Raw genomic sequence first — 27,276 nt, 5'->3', positions numbered from 1 at the left:
CATCAAAAAAAGAAACGTCCCCTTTTCAGGACCCTGTCTTTCAAAGATTACTTGGATTTGTACAGGTTACTTCACAGACCTTCATTGTAAAGGGTTTAAACACAGTTTCCCATGGTTGTTCAATGAAACATAAACAATTAATGAACATGCACCTGTGGAACGGTCAGTAAGACACTAACAACAACCAAAAGAAAGATGCCCAGGGTCCCTGCTCAACTGCGTGAACGTGCCTTAGGCATGCTGCAAGGAGGCACGAGGACTGCAGATGTGGCCAGGGCAATAAACTGCAATGTCCGTACTGTGAGATGCCTAAGACAGTGCTACCGGGAGACAGAACGGACAGCTGATCATCCTTGTAGTAGCAGACCACGTGTAACACCTGCACAAGATCGGTACATCCGAACATCACGCCTGCGGGACAGGTACAGGATGGCAGCAACAACTCCCAGAGTTAAACCAGGAACGCACAATCCCTCCATCAGTGCACAGACTGTCTGCAATAGGCTGATAGAGGAAGGACTGAGAGCTTGTAGGCCTGTTGTAAGGCAGGTCCTCACCAGACATCACCGTCAACAACGTCGCCTATGGGCACAAAGCCACCTTTTTGTCATTGCAGGCAATCTCAACGCTGTGCGTTACAGGGAAGACATCCTCCTCCCTCATGTGGTACCCTTCCTGCAGGCTCATCCTGATATGACCCTCCAGCTTGACAATGCCACCAACCATGCTGCTCGTTCTCTGTGTGCGATTTCCTACAAGACAAGAATGTCTGTGTTCTGCCATGGCCAGCGAAGAACCCGGATTTCAATCCCATTGAGCACGTCTGACTTTTACTTTTGAACCCCCCTTTGTTCAGGGACACATTATTCAATTTCTGTTAGTCACATGTCTGTGAAACTTGTTCAGTTTATGTCTCAGTTGTTGAATCTTATGGTTCATACAGATATTTACACGAATTACAAATAATTATTTAGATTGTGCGGCCGTTCATGTGGCAAGTATTCACATTTCCTAGTTCTCAGCTGATGTATGTAGTCCACTCTCTCCCTCTCGGTCCCCACCCTTTTCCATTGTCTAAAAATCTGTCAGTCAGGTTTAGTCCACTAGGGATATGTAATTTATGTATTTATGTAATTTATGTAATTGTGCAAATTTGTTTATCGCTGATTCATCATTTATGCTAGGGTCGTGCAGATGTGATGCTAGGCAAATGAGAATGAATGGACTGACTGATGTAAGAGATAATGATATCTTAAAGTTTCGTCCGGAGATAGTAACTTGTTAAATAACTTTGTGGTGCACCAGATTACTAATTAACTGTTACATGAGTAATTTAAATCGCATAATTTAACGTGGTACGTAATTATATTATAAAATAACAGTCAATCACATTAAATGACAGTCAAGACAACTTTCTATGGTGTGTAATGAGGAGCAACCAGACACCGCACTTGACACATTTATGAAATTGCTTGTTCTAGTTACTAATAAGCATGTACCCAGTAAGAAAATTTATGTAAAAACTTAAATCCCCGTATATTGATGAGGAATTGAAAAATTGTATGGTTTAGAGGGATGAGGCATGGCAAATAAGTCTGGCTGCACAACTGATTGACAAAATTATTGCAATTTGAAAAATTGTGACTATGCTGAATAAAAATAAAAATTACAATGCCATGAAGATACATTTTATTTAAGTTGCTCTAAAGCTTTTTACTATCATTCTTTATATAAAGTTTGGGGAGAAAAAGCTAATTCAGCTCGATCACTCATTGAATCAGATGGCTCATTCGTCACAAAACCCACTAACATTACCAATTACTTGAATCATTTTTTCATTGTCAAAATTTGCAAACTTTGGCATGCCAGCAACAAAAGCTGACAATACACATCCAAGTGTCACTGATCAAATTATGAAAGATAAGCATCGTAATTTTAAAATCCATAAAGTTGAGTGTAGAAGTGAAAAAATGATTTGTCTCAACAATGAAAAACCACCGTGGTCTGACAAGATGGATGGAAAATTACTGAGGATAATAGCAGACGTTATTGCCAAAACGATTTGCCATATCTTCAATTTAAGCTAAATAGAAAGTGTTTGCCTTCAGGCCTAGAGGCAAGCAAAAGTAATTCCTCTACCCAAGAATAGTAAAGCCCCCTTTACTGGCTCAAATAGTGGACCAATCAGCCAGTTAGCTCAACAAACTTTTGGAGAAATTGTGTTTGACCAGATACAAAGCTATTTTACTATGAACAAATTGACAGACTCAGGTTGCTTATAGGGAAGGACTTTCAACAAGCACACCACTTACACAAATGACTGATTGATGATCAAAAGACCAAAAGATTATGGGAGCTGTTTTGTTACACTTCAGTACGGCTTTTGCCATTATTGATCATAGTCTGCTGCTGGAAAGAAGTGTGCGTTATTGCTTTATTTCCCTTCTATAAGGTGGATAAAGAGTTACCTGTCTAACAGAACACGAAGGCTGTTTAATGGAAGCCTCTCCAAAATAATCAAGGAAGAGTCAAGAATTCCCCAGGGCCGCTGTCTAGAACCCATACTTAAAAACAAAATCATTACTAATGACATGCGTAAAAACAAAAATCATTACTAATGACATGCGTAAAGTAAAGCCAGTCTGTCTTTATGTGGATGACTCAACACTACACACTTCAGCAAGTGAAATTATTGCAACACTTAACAAAGAGCTGCAGTTAGTTTCAGAATGGGTGCAAGACAAGTTAGTTAGTCCTAAATATTTTTTTAAAACAAAAAGCATTGTATTTGGGACAACTCATTCACTAAAACCTAAACCAAAACTTGTCTTACTCGTTGTCTTACCCGCTGTTGATTGGGAGAGCTAGCTAAAACAACACCTGTGATTGCTTTATGGCTCTTTCAAATGTAAATATGCCTTGTATACTGTTGTTTAGGATAGTTATCATTGTTTTAGTTTACTGCTAAGCCCCTAGTCCCACTCAACATGCCTCAGATGCCTCCTTTATCCCACCTCCCACACATGCATGCCACCCAGCAAAACTAGCGAGTCCAGAGATGCAACCTCGCTTATCACTCAGTGCCTGGGTTTTCCTCCACTGTACCCGCACCCCACCATACCCGTCTGCACATTATGCCCTGAATCAAGTCTACCACGCCCAGAAATCCGCTCCTTTTATTATTTGTCCCCAACACACTAGACAACCAGTTTTGATAGCCTTTAGCCATACCCTCATCCTACTCCTCCTCTGTTCCTCGGGTGATGTGGAGGTTAACCCCGGCCTTGTGTGTCCCCAGGCAGTCTCATTCCTTTACTTCTATAACCACAAAAACCTTGGTATCATGCATGTTAACATCAGAAGCCTCCTCCCTAAGTTTGTTTTACTCACTGCTTTAGCACACTCCGCCAACCCGGATGTCCTTGCCGTGTCCGAATCCTGGCTTAGGAAGGCCACGAAAAATTGAGATTTCCATACCCAGCTACAACATTTTCCATCAAGATAGAACTGCCAAAGGGGGAGGAGTTGCAATCTACTCCAGAGATAGCCTGCAAAGATCTGTCATACTTTCCAGCTCTATCCCCAAACAGTTCAAACTTCAAATTTTAAAAATTAATCTCCCCAGAAACAAGTCTCTCACTGTTGCCGCCTGTTACAGACACCCCCCTCAGCTACTAGCTGTTCCCTGGACACCATATGTGAATTGTTTGCCCCCCATCCATCTCCAGAGTTCGTTCTGTTAGGTGACCTAAACTGGGATATGCTGAACACCCCCAGCAGTCCTACAATCTAAGCTAGATACCCTCAATCTCACACAAATTATCAAGGAACCCAAATCAAAGTTTGTCCGTGCGCAAAATGCTTACTTACAGGATCTAACCAATAGTGCAAAAAAGGTATTAGGTGAACAAAAGGTAGGTAAAGAAATAAAAAACAGTAGTAAAAAAAGACAGGCTATATAGAGTAGCAAGGCTATTAAAGTAACGAGGCCACATAATGCAAACAGCCCGGGTAGCCATTTGATTACCTGTTTATGGTTCACCTGTTTATGGCTTGGGGGTAAAAACTGTTGAGAAGCCTTTTTGTCCTAGACTTGGCACTCCGGTACCTCTTGCCATGCGGTAGTAGAGAGATCAGGCTGTGACTGGGGTGGCTGTGGTCTTTAACCATTTTTAGGGCCTTCCTCTGACACCACCTGGTGTAGAGGTTGTGGATGGCAGGCAGCTTAGCCCCAGTGATGTATTGGGCCGTACGCACAAGCCTTTGTAGTGCCTTGCGGTCGGAGGCCGAGCAATTGCTGTACAAGGCAGTGATGCTCTCGATGTTGCAGCTGTAGAACCTTTTGAGGATCTCAGGACCCATGCCATATCTTTTCAGTTTCCTGAGGGGGAATAGGCTTTGTCGTGCCCTCTTCACAACTGTCTTGGTGTGTTTGGACCATTCTAGTTTGTTGTTGATGTGGACAGCAAGGAACTTGAAGCTCTAAACTTGCTCCACTACAGGCCTGTCGATGAGAATGGGGGCGTGCTCGCTCCTTTTCCTGTAGTCCACAATTTTATTCTTGTTACATTGAGGGATAGGCTGTTATTCGGGGACCACCTGGCCAGGTGTCTGACCCCCTCCCTATAGGCTGTCTCGTCGTTGTCGGTGATCAGGCCTACCACTGTTGTGTCATCAGCAAACTTAATGATGGTGTTGGAGTCGTGCCTGGCCATGCAGTCGTGGGTGAACAGGGAGTACAGGAGGGTACTGAGCACGCACCCTTGTGGAGCTTCAGTGTTGAGGATCAGCGTGGCAGATGTGTTGCTATCTACCCTCACCACCTGGGGGCGGCCCGTCAGGAAGTCCAGGATCCAGTTGGACAGGGAGGTGTTTAGTCCCAGGATCCTTAGCTTAGTGATAAGCTTTGAGGGTACTATGGTGTTGAACGCTGAGCTGTAGTCAATGAACAGCATTCTCACATAAGTGTTCCTTTTGTTCAGGTGGGAAAGGGCAGTGTGGAGTACAATAGAGATTGCATCATCTGTAGATCTGTTTGGGCAGTATGAAATTGGAGTGGGTCTAGGGTTTCTGGGATAATGGTGTTGATGTGAGCCATTACCAACCTTTCAATGCACTTTATGGCCATGGACGTGAGTGCTACGGGTCTGTAGTCATTTAGGCAGGTTGCCTTTGTGTTCTTGCGCACAGGGACTATGGTGGTCTGCTTAAAACATGTTGGTATTACGGACAGGGACATGTTGAAAATGTCAGTGAAGACACCTGCCAGTTGGTCAGCACATGCCCGGAGCACGCGTCCTGGTAATCCGTCTGGCCCCGCAGCCTTGTGTATTTTGACCTGTTTAAAGGTCTTACTCACATCAGCTATGGAGAGCGTGATCACACAGTTGTCCGGAACAGCTGATGCACTCATGCATGCCTCAGTGTTGCTTGCCTCGAAGCGAGCATAGAAGTGATTTAGCTCGTCTGGTAGGCTCAGGTCACTGGGCAGCTAGCGGCTGTGCTTCCCTTTGTAGTCTGTAATAGTTTGCAAGCCCTGTCACATAAGACGAGCGTCAGAGCCGGTGTAGTATGATTCAATCTAAGTCCTGTATTGACGCTTTGCCGGTTTGATGGTTCGTCGCAGGACATAGCAGGATTTCTTGTAAACTTCCGGGTTAGAGTCCCGCACCTTGAAAGCAGCAGCTCTACCCTTTAGCTCAGTGCGAATGTTGCCTGTAATCCATGGCTTCTGGTTGGGGTATGTACGTACAGTCACTGTGGGGACAACGTCCTCGATGCAATTATTGATAAAACCAGTGACTGATGTGGTGTACTCCTCAATGCAATCGGAAGAATTCCGGAACATGTTCCAGTCTGTGATAGCAAAACAGTCCTGTAGCTTAGCATCTGCATCACCTGACCACTTTTTTATAGACCGAGTCACTGGTGCTACCTGCTTTCATTTTTGCTCGTAAGCAGGAATCAGGAGGATAGAGTTGTGGTCTGATTTACCAAATGGATGGCGAGGGAGAGCTTTGGACACGTTTCTGTGTGTGGAGTACAGGTGATATCGAATTATATTCCCTCTGGTTGCACATTTAAAATGTTGATAGAGATTAGGTAGAACTGACTTAAAATTCCCTGCATTAAAGTCTCCGGCCATTAGGAGCACCACCTCTGGGTGAGTGGTTTCCTGTTTGCTTATTTCCTTATACAGCTGTGAGTGCGGTCTTAGTGCCAGCATCTGTCTGTGGTGGTAAATAAACAGCCACAAAAAGAACAGCTGAAAACTCTCTAGGCAAGTAGTGTGGCCTGCAATTTATCACAATATACTCTACTTCAGGCGAGCAAAATCTAGAGCCACCAGATGCAACCCTAAATCCGTAAACGTAGGCACCCTCAGACTTTATCCTGACCAACTTGCCCTCCAAATGCACCTCTGCTGTTTTCAATCAGGATCTCAGCTATCACTGCCTCATTGCCTGCATTCGCTATGGGTCCGCGGTCAAACGACAACCCCTCATCATTGTCAAACACTCCCTAAAACACTTCTGCGAGCAAGCCTTTCTAATCGACCTGGCCCGGATATCCTGGAAGGATATTGACCTCATCCCGTCAGTCGAGGATGCCTGGTCGTTCTTTAACAAGTAATTTCCTCAACATCTTAAATAAGTATGCCCCTTTCAAATAATGTAGAACTAAGAACAGAAATAGCCTTTGGTTCACTCCAGACCTGACTGCCCTGCCCTCGACCAGGACAAAAACAACCTGTCGCATTCTGCACTAGCATCAATATAATAATAGTCCCCGCAATATGCAACTTTCAGGGAAGTCAGGAACCAATACACGCAGTCAGTCAGGAAAGCAAAGGCTAGCTATTTCAAACAGAAATGTTCATTCTGTAGCTCAAACTCCAAAAGGTTTTAGGACACAAGTCCATGGAGAATAAGAGCACCTACTCCCAGCTGCCCACTGCACTGAGGCGAGGTAACACTGTCACCACCGAAAAATCCACGATAATCGATAAGCATCTCTACACGGCTGGCCATGCTTTTCTCCTGGCAAACCCATCCCCGGCCAACAGCTCCGCAAACCCCGCAGCTACTTGCCCAAGCCTCCCCAGCTTCCCCTTCATCCAAATCCAGATAGCAGAAGTTCAGAAAGCACTGCAAAACCTGGACCCGTACAAATCAGCTGGGCTAGACAATCTGGACCCTCTTATTTCTGAAACTATCCGCCGCCATTGTCGCAACCCCTATTACCAGCCTGTTCAACCTCTTTCGTATCGTCTGAGATCCCCATGGATTGGAAAGGTGCCACGTTCATCCCCCTCTTCAAAGGGGGAGACACCCTGGACCCAAACTGTTACAGGCAAATATACATCCTGCCCTGCCTTCCTAAAGTCGTCGAAAGCCAAGTTAACAAACAGATAACCATTTCAAATCCCACCATACCTTCTCCACTGTGCAATCCGGTTTCCGAGCTGGTCACGGGTGCACCTCAGCCACGCTCAAGGTACTAAACGATATCATAACCGCCATCGATAAAAGACAATACTGTGCAGCAGTCTTCATCGACCTGACCAAGGCTTTCGACTCTGTCAATCACCGTATTCTTATCGGCGGACTCAACAGCCTTGGTTTCTCAAATGACTGCCTCGCCTGGTTCACCAACTACTTCTCAGACAAAGTTCAGTGTGTCAAATTGGAGGGCCTGTTGTCCAGACCTCTGGCAGTCTCCATGGGGGTAGCACAGAGTTCAATTCTCGGGCCGACTCTTCTCTGTATACATCAACGATGTTGCTCTTGCTGCGGGTGATTCCCTGACCCACCTCTACACAGACGACACCATTCTGTATACTTCCGGCCCGTCCTTGGACACTGTGCTATCTAACCTCCAAACGAGCTTCAATGCCATTCAACACTCCTTCCGTGGCCTCCAACTGCGATTAAACGCGAGTAAAACCAAATGCATGCTTTTCAACCGTTCGCTGCATGCACCCGCCCGCCTGACTAGCATCACTACTCTGACGGTTCTGACTTAGAATATGTGGACAACTACAAATACCTAGGTGTCTGGCTAGACTGTAAACTCTCCTTCCAGACTCATATTATACATCTTCAATCCAAAATTAAATCTAGAATCGGCATCCTATTTCGCAAAAAAAAAAGCCTCCTTCACTCACGCCACCATACATACCCTCGTAAAACTGACCATCCTACCGATCCTCGACTTGAACGATCTCATCTACAAAATCGCTTAAAATATTCTACTCGGCAAACTGGATGCTGTATAGCCCATCTGTAAGTAGCCCACCCAATCTACCTCATCCCCATATTTATTTACTTTTCTGCTCTTGCACACCAGTATTTGTACTTTCACATCATCTGCTCATCTATTCACTCGTGTTAATTTGCTAAATGGTAATTATGCGCTACTATGGCCTATTTATTGCCTTACCTCCTCATGCCATTTGCACACATTGTACAGAGACTTTTTTTCTATTGTGTTATTGAATGTACGCTTGTTTATTCCATGTGTAACTCTGTTGTTGTTTGTGTCACACTGCTTTGCTTTATCTTGGCCAGTTCGCAGTTGTAAATGAGAACTTGTTCTCAACGAGCTTACCTGGTGAAATAAAGATGAAATCAAATTGAAAAAATTCACAACTTATAATAAATGGTGTGGAAATTGGTTGGTGACTAAACTCCTTGTAGTAACCCTGGATTGTAAACTGTCATTGTCAAAACATGCTGATACAACAGTAGCTAAGACAGGGAGAAATCTGTCCCTAATAAAGTGCTGCATTCTTAACAGCACTATCAACAAGGCAGGTCCTACAGGCTCTAGGTTTGTCACTCCTGGACTACTGTTCAGTAATGTGGTCAGGTGCCACAAGAGGGACCTCGGAAAATTACAATTGACTCAGAACAGGGCGGTTGGCCCTTGGAGTAGTCTGTTTAAACTACTTGCACACAGCTCGGACACCCACACATACCCCACAAGACATGCCACCAGAGGTCTCTTCACAGTCCCCAACTCCAGAACAGACTATGGGAGGAACACAGTACTACATAGAGCTATGAGTACATGGAACTCTATTCCACATCAGGTGCAAGCAGTCGAATCAGATTTATTTTAAGAACTAGATACATTTACACATTATGGAACAGCGGGGACTGAAGAGACAGGAAATTAAGCAAAAGCTTATTGATGGGTTGTCACTAGGTTGTACTCACTGGCGTTGTCCAGTTTCTGACAGATGATGTCATAAGGTGACTGCAGGTGCGTCACCATGGCAGCGAAGGTGTCTCCCAGTCCCTGGGTCAGAGGGTCAGGTGGCTGTGCCTCCATGTTCTCGTTCTTACCCCCCGACTGGCGGCGGAAGTTTTCCAGGGACGCACTCACCAGGGAGTCTGGCGCAGAGGGGAGCAGAGGGGGAATAGCAACTAAATATTAAAACAAACTGGAGAAAACCTTGTAAACTCAAAAAGAAACATCCTCTCACTGTCGACTGCGTTTCTTTTCAGCAAATTTAACATGTGCAAATATTTGTATGAACATAAGATTAAACAACGGACAAACTGAACAAGTTCCACAGACATGTGACAAACAGAAATGGAATAATGTGTCGCTGAACAAGGGGGATTGAGAGCCGGGCTCCTCGCTGACCATGGTAGAACACAGACATTCCTGTCTTGCAGGAAATCATGCACAGAACGAGCAGTATGGCTGGTGGCATTGTCATGCTAGAGGGTTATGTCAGGATGAGCCTGCAGGAAGGGTACCACATGAGGGAGGAGGATGTGTTCCCTGTAACGCACAGCTTTGAGATTGCCTGCAATGACAACAAGCTCAGTCCGATGATGCTGTGACACACCGCCCCAGACCATTACGGACCCTCCACCTCGATCCCGCTCCAGAGTACAGGCCTCGGTGTAACGCCTCGGTGTAACGCTCATTCCTTCGACGATAAACGCAAATCTGCCCATCACCCCTGGTGAGACAAAACCGCGACTTGTCAGTGAAGAGCACTTTCTGCCAGTCCTGTCTGGTCCAGCGACGGTGGGTTTGTGCCCATAGGCAACATTGTTGTTGAGGATGTCCATTGAGGACCTGCCTTACAATAGGCCTACAAGCCCTCGGTCCAGCCTCTTTCAGCCTATTGCGGACAGTCTGTGCACTGATGGAGGGATTGTGCTTTCCTGGTGTAACTCGGGCAGTTGTTGCCATCCTGTACCTGTCGCGCAGGTGTGATGTTCGGATGTACCGATCCTGTGCAGGTGTTGTTACACGTGGTCTGCCATTGCGAGGACGATCAGCTGTCTATCCTGTCTCCCTGTAGCGCTGTCTTAGGCATCTCACAGTACGGCCACATCTGCAGTCCTCATGCCTCCTTGCAGAATGCCTGAGGCACGTTCATGCAGATGAGCAGGGACCCTGGGCATTTTTCTTTTGGTATTTTTTCAGAGTCAGTAGAAAGGCCTCTTTAGTGTCCTAAGTTTTCATAACTGTGACCTGAATTGCCTACCGTCTGTAAGCTGTTAGTGTCTTAATGACCGTTCCACAGGTGCATGTTCATTAATCTTAAGCCTACCCCCTACTTTTTCGAACATTCTGTTAAAAATCGCGCAACATTTTGGCATCCTGCTACTCATGCCAGGAATATAGTATATGCATATGATTAGTATGTGTGTATAGAAAACACTCTAACGTTTCTAAAACTGGTTAAATCACGGCTGTGACTAGTACAGAACGTCTGTTTCATCGAAAAGCGCAGGAAAATCTGATCACTGGAAATGGAAAAAAATATCCATGCGCCACTTCAACCCATTGTTAAAGGTGAACCGTATTAAATGAGGCCGAGGTTGCAGTACCTACAGCTTCCACAGGATGTATAGAGTCTTCTCATTTGATTCGGATTTGATTCTTGGTAGAACCGACCAAAGGGAACCGATTCCCTCCGACCACCAACTTGATGTATTGGCCCGGTGTTTTTCCGGACATTTTTTCCAGACGACCAGCTATCGAATTTACATCGCCTCCTGATGATTTTTATCGCTTATTAACGTGTACTAATACCTAAAGTTGCATTAGAAAGGTATTTCGAAGTGTTTTGTGAAAGTTTATCGTCGACTTTTTAACTTTTAAAGAATGACGTTACGTTATGAAACGCTATTTTTTTCCGTTTATCACACAGTCTTCATAGATCGATATCTAGGCTATATATGGACCGATTTAATCGAAAAAAAGACCCAGTATTGATTATGGGACATCAAGGAGTGCCAACAAAGAAGATGGTCAAAGGTAATGAATGTTTTATATTTTATTGTGCGGTTTGTGTAGCGCCGACTATGCTAATTCTTTTGTTTACATCCCCTACGGGTCTTTTGGGGTGTTACATGCTATCAGATAATAGCCTCTCATGCTTTCGCCGAAAAGCATTTTAAAAATCTGACTTGGTGCCTGGATTCACAACGAGTGTAGCTTTAATTCAATACCAAGCATGTGTATTTTAATGAACGTTTGCGTTTTAACTAATACTATTAGCGTTTAGCGTAGCGCATTTGCATTTCCAGAGCTCTAGTTGGGACGTCTGCGTCTCAAGTAGGATCAAGAGGTTAATTGTTTATGGTTCATTGAACAAGCATGGGAAACAGTGTTTAAACCCTTTACAATGAAGATCTGTGAAGTTATTGGGTTTTCACAAATTAACTTTGAAAGACAGGGTCCTGAAAAGGGGACGCTTCTTTTTTTGCTGAGTTTAGTATAAGACAACACATTTCAGCAGGAATTTGAATCAGAATCCAATTATTATTATGGAACTTGGAAAAACTGTTGCAAAATGGTGACAAAATAGAATGGACACTGCTCACCAACGTCCTGTTCTGCGCGTTTCTTATTGACGTCCTCCCTCACAGCATAACCTTGGTCCATGAGGAAAGTGCTCAGCTGTTTTCCTGTCAGAGAAAGATAAGGTGTTTACATGGCAGACATGAAGACAGACAACGTGAAAAGCACTTCAATAGTCATACAAAGGACAATAGACATAAAAAGGGGAGTTACTATATTATAGTGTTAGTCAGTTAAGCATTCAGCGATACAAACATGAGAAAAAAATTGAATGACGCAAAGACATCCATTTAGTTCAAAGCGACACTTTGTAGGACAAATTACGCTGTATACGGACAGAGCTGTACTCCAATAGGAGCGCCCAAAAAGATGCTCAAGGTTCCTAAAACTAATCATGCTTAGGTTTATTATGGAGATTTAAATGTCTAAATGTCTTTCACCTTCTATTATTCACTGTAGCCAACTGACCATAGCCTTCCTGTGATACAGTACCGATAGGAGTCAGCAGGATGTCCACTGCGTAGGTGCGGTCATTCTCCTGTGTGTCCACCACAGTGAGTGTCAGGCTCTTTCCAGCCACCAGCTGTCTCACAGCCATGCAACACACCCCCATCCAGCTGTCAGTCACCGGTGTTATCCCGGCGACGCTGCACTCCAAAGCCTGCAAGAAAAAGCTTGTGGTAAATAAACGTGAACAAGTGCAATTCATCAAGAATAAATACGCATTTGAAATAAAATAGGCCAGGAAATATTTGGGCATTGAATATTACTCCTTGGAAACAGATGAATTTGGAGAAGGAAAATTAACTTCAGTGCACACAATTTCACCCCTGGACTTTTTCCACATTGTTACTTTACAGCCTTATTCTAAAATTGATTTTAAAAATTCCCTCAATCTACACACAATAACCTATATCAATGAAGCAAAAACATTTTTTGTAAATGTATTAAAAATAAAACAAATAACACATTTCCATAAGTATTCAGACCCTTTACTCAGTACTTTGTCGAAGCACCATTGGCAGATTACAACCTCAAGACTTCTTGGGTATGAAGCTACAAGCTTGGCACACCTGTATTTGGGGAGTTTCTCACATTCTTCTCTGCAGATCCTCTCAAGCTCTGTCACATTGGATGGGGAGAGTCGCTGCACAGCTATTTTAAGGTCTCTCCAGAGATGTTGGGTTCAAGTCCGGGCTCTGGCTGGGCCACTCAAGGACATTCAGAGACATGTCCTGAAGCCACTCCTGCGTTGTCTTGGCTGTGTGCTTAGGGTCATTGTCCTGTTGGAAGGTGAACCTTCACCCCAGTCTGAAGTTCTGAGCGCTCTGGATCAGGAACCTTCACCCCAGTCTGATAACCTGCTCAGGACTTCAAAGATCTCTCTGTACTTTGCTCTGTTCATCTTTGCCTTGATCCTGACTAGTCTCCCATGCCCTGCCACAGATAAACATCCCCACAGCATGATGCAGCCACCACCATGCTTTTTCATCATACCAGAGAATCTGGTTTCTCTTGGTCTGAGAGTCTTTAGGTGCCTTTTGCCAAACCCCAACCGGGCTATCACATGTTTTTTACTGAGGAGTGGCTTCCGTCTGGCCACTCTACCATAAAGGCTTAATTGGTGGAGTGCTGCAGAGATGGGAGAACCTTCAGAAGGTTCTCCCATCTCCACAGAGGAACTCTAGAGCTCTGTCAGAGTGACCATCGGGTTCTTGGTCACCTCCCTGACCAAAGCCCTTCTCCCCCGATTGCTCAGTTGGCCGGGCAGCCAGCTCAAAACTTCTTTCATTTAAGAACCGAGGCCACTGTGTGCTTGGGGACGTTCAATGCTGCAGTAATGTTTTGGCACCCTTCCCCAGATCTGTGCCTCAACACAATCCTGTCTTGGAGCTCTACGGACAATCCATTCGACCTCATTTCGTGTTTTTTGCTCTGACATGCACTGTCAACTGTGGGACCTTAAAAAGACAGGTGTGTGCCTTTCCAAATCATGCCTAATCATATGAATTTACCAGAGGTAGACTCCAATGAAGTTGTAGAAACATCTCAAAGATGATCAATGAAAACAGGATGCACCTAAGCTCAAAGTGAAAACAGGGGTTTTAGACATTTTTGAAAATGTATTTAAAAAATAAAAAGATGCACCTAAGCTCCATTTCGAGTCTCATAGCAAACAGTCTGAATACTTATGTAAATATACCTTATTTACTTAAGTATTCAGACTGTTTGCTATGAGACTCGAAATGGAGCTTAGGTGCATCTTTTTATTTTTTAAATACATTTTCAAAAATGTCTAAAACCCTGTTTTCACTTTGTCATTATGGAGTATTGTGTGCAGATTGCTGAGGAAATTGTTTTATTTAATACATTTTAGAATAAGGCCATTACAAAATGGAAAAAGTCAAGGGGTCTGACTACTTTTCGAAGGCACCGTATACAAAGGTATGTGGACACCCCTTCAAATTAGTGGATTCAGCTAAGTGTATAAAATTGAGCACACAGCAATCCAATCACCATAGACAAACATGGGCAGTAGAATGGCCTTTCTGAAGAGCTCAGTGACACCGTCATAGGATGCCACATTTCCAACAAGTCAGTTTGTCAAATTAGAGCTACCCCCGTCAACTGTAAGTGCTATTATTGTGAAGTGGAAATGTCTAGGAGCAACAACGGCTCAGCCATGAAGTGGTAGGCCACACAAGCTCCCAGAACGGGACAGACTAGAGCTGAATCACATAGCTAGTAAAAAACATCTGTCCTCGGTTGCGACACTCACTACAGAGTTCCAAACTGCCTCTGGAAGCAACGTCAGCACAAGAACTGTTCATCTAGAGCTTCATTAAATGGGTTTCCATGGCCAAGCAGCCACACACAAGCCAAAGATCACCATGCGCAATGCCAAGTTTCGGCTGGAGTGGTGTAAAGCTCGCCGCCATTGGACTCCGGAGCAGTGGAAGTGTGTTCTCTGGAGTGATGAATCACACATATCCATCTGACAGTCCGACGGACGAATCTGGGTTTGGTGGAAGCCAGGAGAACTCTACTTCTCAAAGAACTGAGGTGAATTTTCACAATGAACTCACACATGGTGGAATGGGTTCAATGCTGGCAGCGAGGGGCTTGATCCGATCCAGTGTCACATCTTCTTCGTTTCCAAAGTCAATGTAGAGAACTTTAGCATTTCCATCATCTGCAGCTACAGACTGGACAACACCTCTGTACCAGTTCTAGAGAGGGAGATGAGCAAAGGATTAGATAGTATGGATTTTTAAAGCCTCTAAGTAGTATTTTCACAACTGCATTTTTTCACATTTTCCTCAGTGTTCTCCTTCATCACCTGATCCAAGGAGTATTTGACGGCACAGACCTCTCCGGTGTCGGGCTTGTAGTCTGTCCCTAGCGAGCCACCGTTGGTCTTCTGCAGTTCCACAGTAATGGCTCTCAGAGCCTCAACCAGCTCTGGGCTTTGGACGTGAATGAAAAACCTACCAGGGCTATGCAGCTCCACCACAGACACCTTAAGCCACAGACAACCAGGAGGAGAGAAGACTTCATCCGAGTACACAAACACAATGAGACTCAACATACTACATTGATAATGTTGGCCTATGTACCTACAGGACAATCGTCATTGTGTGGGTGGAACATTAAGGTATGTTGGATTAGTTTGTACACCTGTGCATTGTTCTAACATCAGACATCGCCATAGCATATTTTCTAAACATGCATAAAAAATAAGTCATTAATTCTTCCTCTTAAATTCTTTCAACGGTGACCTTTTAGGTCAGACTTTTTCCCAGACCCAAACATGACCTCAGGAGGACATTAAAGGAGCTGGCCAGAGCACAAACCTGAATTTCCATTCCTTTGGTGATGTCATTCTTACGGAGGTCCCGCAGGTACACTCGCTGGGAGCAAGTCACATCACCGTTGTTCACCTGCAAACGCCAGGTAACTGTGTTACAGATCTCAAAATAATGTTCTCCTCAGTTGACTGGTCACATGTACTAATAAATTCCATACAGTTGCCTGTCAAATATATAGTCAGCCTTGCACAATTCAATATTTTTTCTATGTAGAAGAAGAAAAAAAACTTAGTTCACATGTATATTTGCTTGATTTACGAACACACAGGAACAAGAAAAAAAATGGTCTGGACAAAATTACTCATTTACTGTGTAATTTCACGTGGTAAAAATAGCGTTTGAAAAAAGAAAAACAAACATTTTGCTCCACATTGTAAAGTGCAAGGGTGCCAATATCTTTGACCTCAACTGTACAAGTACATGAACTACAAAGTGAAAGGTTCAACAAATTGTATGAGGGGTAGGAATGGGCGGATTTCTCCATTCCCTTCTCTGGCCATTGTAATGGTAAGCTCAACGTTGAAAAATGTCTCAGTCCCTGGAGCAAAAACGTTGTGCTACTATACCAACCTGACCCTATTATACCAACCCTACCCTATTATACCAACTTGACCCTAGCATACAAACCCTACAATATTATACCAACCTGGCCCTACCATACCAACCCTACTATATTATACCAACCTGACCCTACTATACCAACCTGACCCTAACATACCAACCTGAAGCTACCATACCGACCCTACCCGACTATACCAACCCTACACTATTATACCAACCTGACCCTACCATACCAACCTACTATACCAACCCAACCCTATTATACCCCCCTGACCCTATTATACCAACCCGACTACACCAACCCGACCCCATTATACCAACCTGACCCCATTATACCAACCTGACCCTATTATACCAACCCTAACATTCCAACCTGACCCTACTATACCAACCCGACTATACCAACCCTACCCTACGACACCAACCCGACCCTATTAAACCAACATGACACTACTATACCAACCTGACCCTACCATACCAACCTGGCCCTACCATACCAACCCGACCCTACTACACCAACCCTACCAACCTGACCCTACCAACCCGACCCTATTACACAAACCCAACCCTACAATACCAACACGACTACACAAACCCGACCCTATTATACCAAACCGACCCTACTATACCAGCCTGGCCCTACCACACCACACCTACCCTAACAACCCGACCCTTATACCAACCTGACCCTACTATACCAACCGGACCCTACTATACCAACCCGACCCTACCCTATTATACCAACCTGACTATACCGAACCTACCCTATTATACCAACCCTACCATATCAACCTAACCCTATTATACCAACCTAACCCTATTATACCAACCTGACCCTATTATACCAACCGGACCCTATTATACCAACCTAACCCTATTATACCAACATGACCCTACTGCACCAACCCTACCAACCAGACCCTATTATACCAACCTGACCAACCCTAACATTCCAACCTGACCCTACTATACCAACCCGACTATACCAACCCTACCCTACTACACCAACCCGACCCTATTAAACCAACATGACACTACTATACCAACCTGACCCTACCATACCAACCTGGCCCTACCATACCAACCCGACTACACCAACCCTACCAACCTGACCCTACCAACCCGACCCTATTACACAAACCCAACCCTACAATACCAACACGACTACACAAACCCGACCCTATTATACCAAACCGACCCTACTATACCAGCCTGGCCCTACCACACCACACCTACCTAACAACCCGACCCTTATACCAACCTGACCCTACTATACCAACCGGACCCTATTATACCAAACCGACCCTACTATACCAGCCTGGCCCTACCACACCACACCTACCCTATTAACAACCTGACCCTATTATACCAACCTGACCCTATTATACCAACCTGACCCTATTATGCCAACCGGACCCTATTATACCAACATGACCCTACTGCACCAACCCTACCAACCAGACCCTATTATACCAACCTGACCCTACCATACCAATTGGACACGATGGGTAGATTAACAAAATGTTCATCTTTCATTTGCTGTATTGGACTTGTTAACTTCTTATGGCTGGGGGGGCAGTATTGAGTAGCTTGGATGAACAAGTAAACGGCCTGCTCCTCAATCTCAGTTGCTAATATATGCATATTATTATTATTAGTATTGGATAGAAAACACTAAAGTTTCTAAAACTGTTTGAATGATGTCTGAGTATAACAAAACTCATATGGCAGGCAAAATCCTGAGTTAAAATCAAAACAGGAAGTCAGAAATCTGAGCTTTGTATATATTCACCGGAGTCCCCAATTAAATCCCCTTGAGATATTAATGATGTTGCACTGCCTAGGGGTTCCACTAATGTCAACCATCAATAGAAATTATAATGCGACTTCTATGATGTTGTGGGAGTGAATGATAGCAGAATCAGTCAGGTGTCTGGCAGTCTGCCATTTTCTGATCATGCTTATTCCTCATGGTAGTCACTTGCATTCCATTGCTCATGAAGACAAGGGGTACTCTGGTTGGAACTTTATTGAAGCTATATGTTAAAAACATCCTAATGATTGATTCTGTACTTAGTTTGAAATGTTTCTTCGACCGGTAATATCACTTTTTGAAGTTTTTGTCCGATATAACGCTGACCAGAATGAGCGTTTGGATATGTATACCAAACGCACTAACAAAAGAAGGTATTCGGACATAAATAAAAGGACATTTTAGAACAAAACAAACATTTGTGGACCTGGGATTCCTGGAGTGCTTTCTGATGTAGATCATCAAAGGTAAGGGAATATTTATCATGTAATTTTTTTGTTTATGTTGACGGCAACATGGCAGCTATTGTGACAAATATTTCTGAGCGCCGTCTCAGATTATTGCATGGCTGGCTTATTGCATTAAAGAGATGTATATCTATAATTACATGTGTATAACTTATACTCATCATAAATGTAGATGATAATACTTCTGTTGAATGATGTGCCTATGCAAAAATCACTGGATGTTTTTAGAACTAGTGAATGTAACACACCAATGTAAACTCATTTTGATAAATATGAACTTTATCAAACAAAACATACATGTATTGTGCAACATGAAGTCCTATGACTGTCATCTGATGAAGATCATCAAAAGGTTAGTGATTCATTTTATCTTTATTTCTGCTTTTTGAAACTCCTCTCTTTGGCTGGGAAAAAAATGTCTTTGTTTTTCTGTGGCTATGTGGTGACCTAACATAATCGTTTGCTGTGTTTTTGCTGTAAAGCATATTTGAAAATCGGACACTGTGGTGGGATTAACAACGAGAATAGCTTTAAAATTGTATGAGATACATGTATGTTTGAGGAATGTTAATTATGAGATTTTTGATGTTTTGAAAATGGCGCCCTACACTTTGACTGGCATAAGAAGTTAATGTATGAAAGTTACATATTTCTAAAAAATATTTTTTTATTTCGCGTGCTGCCTTTTCAGCGGAATGTTGTCGAGGGAACCCCTGCCCTAGAAAGGTTAATTGAAATTCTGGGCAAAAATGGCAAACTCAGCTCAATCATTCATTGAATCAGATGGCTCATTCATAACAAATTGATACTGCCAACTACTTTAATGATTTTTCCATTGGCAAGATTAGCAAACATGCCAGCAACAAACACTTACACTAAACATCCAAGCATAACTGATCAAATTATGAAAGATAAGCATTGTTATTTTGAATTCTGTAAAGCGAGTGTGGAAGAGGTGAAAAAATTAATGTTGCATATCAACAATGACAAGCCACCGGGGTCTGACAACTTGGATGGAAAATTACTGAGGATAATAGCAGAAGATATAGCCACTTCTATTGGCCATATCTTCCATCTAAGCCTACTAGAAAGTGTGTGCCCTCTGGCCTGGAGGAAAGCAAAAGTAATTCCGCTACCCAAGAATAGTAAACGCCCCCTTTACTGGCTCAAATAGCGGACCAATCACCCTGTTACCAAACCTTGGTAAACTTTTGGGAAAAAACTGGTGTTTGACCAGATACAATGCTATTTCACAGACTTTCAGCACACTGATAGGGAAGGACATTCAACAAGCACACGAGCGTTGCAAAATAAATGTACACATACATGTTATTCAATCATTGCACCCACACTGCTCGCGAGCGTCAGCAAGCTTCTGCGTGGCCAGGCACTAAAAATTGAACTTGGTTCTATTTGTGACCCTCAACACGCTGCAAGTCCTCCACTCCCATCTCCTCATTGTTTTTTAAGAGCATATACCCACGTGCCAGTCCCCAAATTAATATAATTGGTTCAGAGTTTGTTTTGAAATTTCAACCTGCGTGTCCTGATCGTGTCTGGTGTGGATGAACAAAATCAAATTGCCTGGTTTGGTCAGCATGTTACACAGGTGACCGATGATTGGCTGAGAGAAATTGATAAAAATTGTGGGAGCTGTTTTGTAAAGACTTCAGTGCCGCTTTTGACATTATCGATCTGCTGATGGAAAAACTTGTTATGGCTTGACACCCCCTGCTATATTGTGGACAAAGAGTTACCTGTAACAGAAAAAGGAGGATGTTCTTTAATGGAAGCCTCTCCAACATAATCCAGATAGAGTCAGGAATTCCCCAGGGCAGCTGGCTAGGACCCAAATTTTAGTTAAATCTTTACTAATGACATGGCACTTGCCTTCAGTAAAGCCAGTGTGGCTATGTACGTTGATGACTCAACACTACCCACTTCAGCAAGTGAAATTACTGCAACACTGAACTTCTTTGGGGTAGGGGGCGGTATTTTGACTTCCGGATGAAAAGCGTGCCCAATGTAAACTGCCTGCAACGCAGGCCCAGAAGCTAGGGTATTTATTGGTAGATTTGCATAGAAAACACTAAAGTTTCTAAAACTGTTAAAAAAACATCTGAGTATAACAGAACTGAAATGGCAGGCGAAACCGAGGACAAACCATTCCCCCCAAAAATAAAAAAATTCTGCCTTTCACTGATTTCAATGGCTGGCACTTTTATAATAGGGCGAAAACGTACCCGATTGCAGTTCCTAGGGCTTCCACTAGATGTCAACAGTCTTTAGAAAGAATTTCAGGCTGGTTTTTGGAAAAATGAGCCAGAAAATGTAGTTTTTCTAGGTGGCCCCCATTTTGGCTGTAGTGTTTCCAGACAATAACGATTCTCAGTCTTAAATTTTATCGCTTATTTGCGTATTAGGGTACCTAAGGTTTGATTATAAACGTTGATTGACTTGTTTGGATAAGTTTATTGCTAACGTTTGGGATTAATTTTGTATGCATTTTGAAGGGGGGAAACCGAGTGGATTATTGACTGAAGCGCGCCAGCTAAACTGAGTTTTTATGGATATAAATAAGGCCTTTATCGAACAAAAGGACCATTTGTAATGTAACTGGGACCTTTGAGTGCCAACAAAATAAGATCTTCAAAGGTAAGGCATACATTATATCGCTATTTCTGACTTTGGTTTCGCAACTCCCTGGTTGAAAATGATTTATGCATTTGTGTGCTGGCCGCTGTCCTCAGATAATCGCATGGTTTGCTTTCGCCGTAAAGCCTTTTTGAAATCTGACACGGCGGCTGGATTAACAACAAGTTAAGCTTTATTTTGATGTGTTGCACTTGTGATTTCATGAAGGTTTAATATTTATAGTAACTAATTCGAATTTGACGCTCTGCAATTTCACAGGAAGGTGTCGAAATGGTAATGGCGTCCCACTGATCCGCAAGAATTAACGAAGAGCTGCAGTTAGTTTCAGAATGGGTGGCAAGAAATAAGTTAGTCCTAAATACAATAAAGGTCTTGTATTTGGGACAAATCATTCACTAAAACCTAAACCTTAACTAAACTTGTAATAAATGGTGTGGAAATTGAGGAAGTTTGTGACTAAACTGCTCTGAGTAACCCTGGATTATAAACTGTCATGGTCCAAACATGTTGCTACAGCAGTAGCTAAGTTGGGGAGAAGTCTGTCCATAAAGCGCCGCTCTGCCTTTTTTAACAACACTATCAACAAGGAAGGTCCTACAGGCGCTAGTTTTGTCGCACATGGACTACTGTTCAGTCGTGTGGTCAGGTGCCACAAAAAAGGACTTCGGAAAATTGCAATTGGCTCAGAACAGGGTGGCACAGTACTACATAGAGGCATGGCTACATGGAACTCTATTCCACATCAGGTAACTGACGAAAGCAGTAGAATCGGATTTAAAATACAAATAAATATACACCTTATGGAACAGCAGGGACTGTGAAGAGACAGGCACATAATACATAACACAAGCACTCTACACACACTTGCACATGGATGTTGTATTGTAAATATGTGGTTGTGGAATGGTGGCCTGAGGGAAGACACTGAATGTGTTGGGTAAGGTGCGAAATGTAATGTCATGTAGTATTTTAAACTGTATGTAACTGTCTTGTGTTGCTGGACTCCAGGAATAGTAGCTCAAGGCAGCAGTTAAATGGGGATCCATAATAAGTACAAATACAAAAGGAAAATATATATATATATAAATATATATATATATATATATATATATATTTTTTTAATGTTTAAGTTGAAATACACTTACTAGCCTCCCGGGTGGCGCAGTGGTTAAAGGCGCTGTACTGCAGCGCCAGCTGTGCCATCAGAGACTCTGGGTCCGCGCCCAGGCTCTGTCGTAACCGGCCGTGACCGGGAGGTCCGTGGGGCGACGCACAATTGGCGTAGCGTCGTCCGGGTTAGTGAGGGCTTGGCCGGTAGGGATATCCTTGTCTCATCGCGCACCAGCGACTCTTGTGGCGGGCCGGGCGCAGTGCGTGCTAGCCAAGGTTGCCAGGTGCACAGTGTTTCCTCCGACACATTGGTGTCGGGTTGGATCCGGGTTGGATGCGCGCTGTGTTAAGAAACAGTGCGGCTTGGTTGGGTTGTGTATTGGAGGATGCATGACTTTCAACCTTCGTCTCTCCGAAGCCCGTACGGGAGTTGTAGCGATGAGACAAGATAGTAGCTACTAAAAACAATTGGATACCACGAAATTGGTGAGAAAGAGGTAAAAATTATTATTTTTTAATAAATAAAGAAACACTTACTAACTCGTATCAGCTCCATTAATATTCCTTTAACAGCCTCACTGTAGTAAGCAGTGCTCTATTCTGGCCCTCACTCTAATTTTCTAAGCAACTCGAGTCAGAGCAGTAGTGATGTGCAGTTTGAAAACGATTCTTTAGAGCAGGATTAATATGCTCTCCTCTGGCTCAGTGGCGCCGGAGATGTGCTCTAACCACCAACTGTATAAGTATGCAGAGATAGATAATGCTGTAGGAAGCAAAGAGAAGAAAACTACATGTTTAGAATTGATAGCATGGGGGCGGAGCTAGCATGTTGGAGTGAACGGCTGTGCGTGAGAGGCTCCTGCAACTTTTTTGCGAAATAATCTAATTTAACCTACTTTATGGCACTTTTTACAACAAACGTTTCTTTCTAATACAAGATTGTAACTTTTTATATGAAAATGCCGAGTAATAAGCGACCAAAGGACAATAAATCGACAGCGGAGGCCTACTCCCCACTAAACAACGAGACAGACATGGCGGGAGGCACATGCAACAACGTGACACTTACAGAACTTACCCGGGCTCTGGGGGAGCTACGTGTTGCTATAGCTGAGGATCTTAAGGCCACTATTGCTGAGCTGGACACCAAAATCGAGAGCGTCATTCGAACGGTCGCTTCGCATGGCCAGAGTATTGTGGACCTTGAAAAAGCTTCTGAATTCAACGCTGGTAGGATCGACGAGTTAGAGAAGCTATGCACGTCATTGCAGGATACTGTGCAGAGGCTTTCTGTGAAAGTGGTGGACCTGGAGGGCCGATCCAGACGTAATAACCTTCGCGTTGTTGGTCTGGCAGAGGGGATAGAGGCGGGCTCTCGCCCTACCGACTTCTTCGCCAAGCTATTGAAGGATGCAATGGGATCGGATGTTTTGGATTCAGATCCCCAGCTGGACCGCGCACATCGCTCCCTTGAACCAGTGCCTGGACCGGGCCAACGTCCTCGCCCAGTAATAATCTGTTGTCACAGTTTCAAGACCAAGGATCTTATCCTGCGTGAAGCTCGAATGAGGGGCAACCTGTCACATAAAGGGCATCCATTCCGTGTCTATGAGGATTATGCGCCCGATGTGGCAAAGCATCGCGCCGACTACAGAGATGTCATGACAAAACTCGACAAACTCCATCTTCGCCCAGCCTTACTCTTCCCTGCAAGACTAAGAATTACCCCGCCTTCCGGTGAGAAGATTTGGCTCTCCTCGGTTTTGGACGCAGAGAAGTTTATCCGGGGATATACACCAATCCCCCGTACAGGTTAGAGTGCCTTGTTATTGCATGTCAGGGTCTGCTCATGGACTCGAATCCATACTATACCATATTGGGTGAAAACGTATTAAACGGGCTCAACAAGGGCTACCGAGCATGTAAGACGCTGAGCAGACCAATGGATGGCGGTCAGAGCTCTCATGTAACGTTAAATTCACTTTCATCCCGGCTGTGCTCAGCGATGCATATTTTTTACTTCCAGGTTTGATCACTGACACCTTCGGACGGATATACTTATATTCCCCCACTTTTGTTTTGTTTCGTTATTTATTTTACAATCCTTACATCACTCTTACTACCATACCATTTATTTATTGCTTGCAGGGGACTGGGGGTGATGGTTGGGAGGGGGCAGACGCCTGGTTAGCAAGTTGATGTTTTGTGCCGTTCTGCCTTTGGCTGGCCGTGGGCCTCTCTCCCGACTAGAGTCCCACCAGCCCTCTGTAGTGCTTATGTATGTGTAGGTGTGCGTAAATATAATTACTATTTGTACTTTATTACTATTTTCTCTTAGCATTTTAGTATTATGTATGTGTATATTTTAAATCAGTGTAGATTGTTATTCTGGGGTATGAATGTTTGTATGTGTATGTGTGCATATGGATGTATATACATATTCTTTAAATATATATTTTTATATATGATTTTTTTGTGTGGGTATGTATACATACATGTATATATATGTATGTGTGTATGTATGTATATATATATATATATATATATATACTTATTTTTTATTAAACATTTTTTTTTATGGGGGGAACGTTTAATTTAACAAATCCTTGTTCCGATCTCCTGACCCACAGTATGTAAAGGTACGGCTGACTAGGTCGGTTGCGGATGGTTTATTTTTTGACCGGCAGTGCTTAGCAATATTATCTTGAGGCTATATCTTGCTTATCTCTGGGATTGACCCAGGATGACGCTTAAATGCGCAATATGTTTAAGTTGCAACTTATTCGGTTTAGGTTTATTAGATGCTAACTGAACACTTAACTCGCGGGAGCCTCCTCAGTTCATATGTTAGTAGAAGTTCTAGGATAGTGAGAGGTGAACGTATAGTTGGGATTTTATTTTTGTTTTACCTCTTGTTCGAGTTCGCGCCGTGCTTTTTTGGCATCAGCCAGACAATGTGTTTATTATTATTATTTTTCCTTTTTTTTCTCTCCTGTTTGTACATGCCTGTTAAATGTGGGTTGATGGGGGGGGTAAGTGTTGGGGAAATTAGGGAAAAAGGGTGGGAAGTAAAGGTGCTTGCAGGGGGGAGGGGTGGGTTGGGTACTGCTCGGGTGTAGGTGCTACATATGCTGATCGTGATGGTTTGGTGCGCTTTCTTACATTTTTATCAAGTTACATGGTATGCAGGCCACCATAGGAACTACAAACGAGAGGAGGGCGGGGCTTACATTCACTTCCTGGAATGTCAAGGGTTTAAACAAACCAATTAAGAGGGGCAAGGTCCTAGCCCACTTGAAAGCACTCTCGTCTGATATTATATTTTTGCAAGAAACCCATCTGAAGAATAACTCTCATAGCAGACTTAAGTGTAGGTGGGTGGGGCAAGTGTATCACTAACTTCTCTGCCAAAACGAGAGGCACAGCGATTCTGGTACGGAAAGGAATTCCCTTTCTACATAAAACCACTATTGCGGATAAAGAGGGTCGGTATGTGATCGCAATAGGAGAAATCCACTCTACCTCAGTAACTCTACTAAATATCTATGGGCCAAACATTGACAACCCCTCTTTTTTCAAAAGAGTCCTTGCCCTGATTCCAGATATCTCCCATACTAACATGGTCATTGGAGGGGACCTTAGCTGTGTGCTAGACCAATATTTGGATAGATCCTCTACCCGGCGAACCCCTACCTCCTATTCAAACGAATTCTTGAATACCTACATAAAAAATTCTAACTTATTTGATATATGGAGGATCGCTAACCCTACGGGTAGGGAATACTCCTTTTACTCTCATGTTCACAAGGTTTACACTCGAATTGACTACTTTTTGTTGGATGCTAGACTACTCCCCTATACCTGTAATGTGAGGTATCATGATATTATAATCTCGGACCACAGTCCACTCACCTTCTCCCTGAGATTGGGTGACATTGTACCAAACGAGAAGGTCTGGAGGTTGAATCCTCAGCTCCTCACAGAACCAACATTCTGTGAATATCTTAAAGACCAAATTACATTTTTCTTTGATACCAACGACAACACAGAGACCTCCCCAGCATTATTGTGGGAAACACTGAAGGCTTATCTGAGAGGCTGTATCATCTCCTTTCAGGCTGCCAGGAGTATGCAAAACAGAGGAAAACTGGAAGAACTAGAGGGACAAATTCACTTACTGGATAGGGAGAATGCTAGCCACCCATCTATGGAGAAACATAAAACAATTACCTCTTTAAAATGAATATAATCAGATTCTCTCAGCTAAAATTGCTAAATCTTTTCTCTATGCCAAGCAAAAATATTTTGAGTTTGGTGACAAACCACACAAATTACTCACCAGACAACTTCGAAAAAATGTGAGTGACCGAATGATTCACAGGGTTAAATCTGCATCTGGGGAATTACTCTCTTCCCCCAAAGACATCAATGACAGATTCCGGCAGTTTTATGAGACTCTATATACATCTAAAGCGGATCCTAACCCCTTAATTATGCAAACATTTTTGGAGGACTGTAATCTTCCTGCCCTGAACCAGGAAGATTCTAACTTCCTGAATAAGGAAATATCTCTTGATGAAATCCGAGAAACAATTAAATCTCTAAAGAGTGGCAAGACCCCGGGCCCAGATGGATACCCTGGTGAATTCTATAAAACATTCAGCAACATGCTCTCCCCTATCTGCACAAAATGTTGATTCAGGCCAATGAGGATGGAGCTCTCCCTTCTACTTTGGACGAAGCGTTCATTACAGTTATACATAAGAAGGGTAAAGATCCAGAAGAGGTAGGGTCATACAGACCAATATCTCTCCTTAATACAGACCAAAAGATTTTAGCAAAAACTCTGGCTAACAGGCTTAGCACTTTAATTGGCAAATTGGTCCATTCGGATCAGACCGGCTTTATCCCTAACAGAAACTCATTCTTCAATCTCAGGCGCCTCTTCAATATTATGTATTCTCAG

At 43.4% G+C, this 27,276-nt stretch overlaps 1 protein-coding gene across 5 annotated transcripts in view; it reads right to left on the bottom strand.

Annotated features, from left to right (window-relative positions):
- The window catches only part of tdrd1 (tudor domain containing 1), a 91,120-nt gene that overhangs the window by 53,254 nt on the left and 10,590 nt on the right, over positions 1 to 27,276 (bottom strand). For 2 of the 5 annotated variants that reach the window (XM_042305962.1, XM_024400130.2), the window contains exons 7-12: positions 15,690 to 15,776; positions 15,176 to 15,355; positions 14,922 to 15,065; positions 12,304 to 12,496; positions 11,859 to 11,942; positions 9,222 to 9,398 (exon numbers count right to left, since the gene is read on the bottom strand). In XM_042305962.1, coding sequence (XP_042161896.1) covers positions 9,222 to 9,398; positions 11,859 to 11,942; positions 12,304 to 12,496; positions 14,922 to 15,065; positions 15,176 to 15,355; positions 15,690 to 15,776 — 865 coding nt within the window. The remainder of the gene's footprint in view (positions 1 to 9,221; positions 9,399 to 11,858; positions 11,943 to 12,303; positions 12,497 to 14,921; positions 15,066 to 15,175; positions 15,356 to 15,689; positions 15,777 to 27,276) is intronic. The other 3 variants (XM_024400131.2, XM_042305963.1, XM_042305964.1) reach the window with 3 other exon arrangements.

This window comes from Oncorhynchus tshawytscha, linkage group LG25, assembly GCF_018296145.1.
Source record: "Oncorhynchus tshawytscha isolate Ot180627B linkage group LG25, Otsh_v2.0, whole genome shotgun sequence".
NCBI classification, from domain to species: Eukaryota; Metazoa; Chordata; class Actinopteri; order Salmoniformes; family Salmonidae; genus Oncorhynchus; species Oncorhynchus tshawytscha.
Note: the sequence above shows the minus strand (reverse complement) of the source record. Positions and strands in the feature narration are given on the sequence as shown.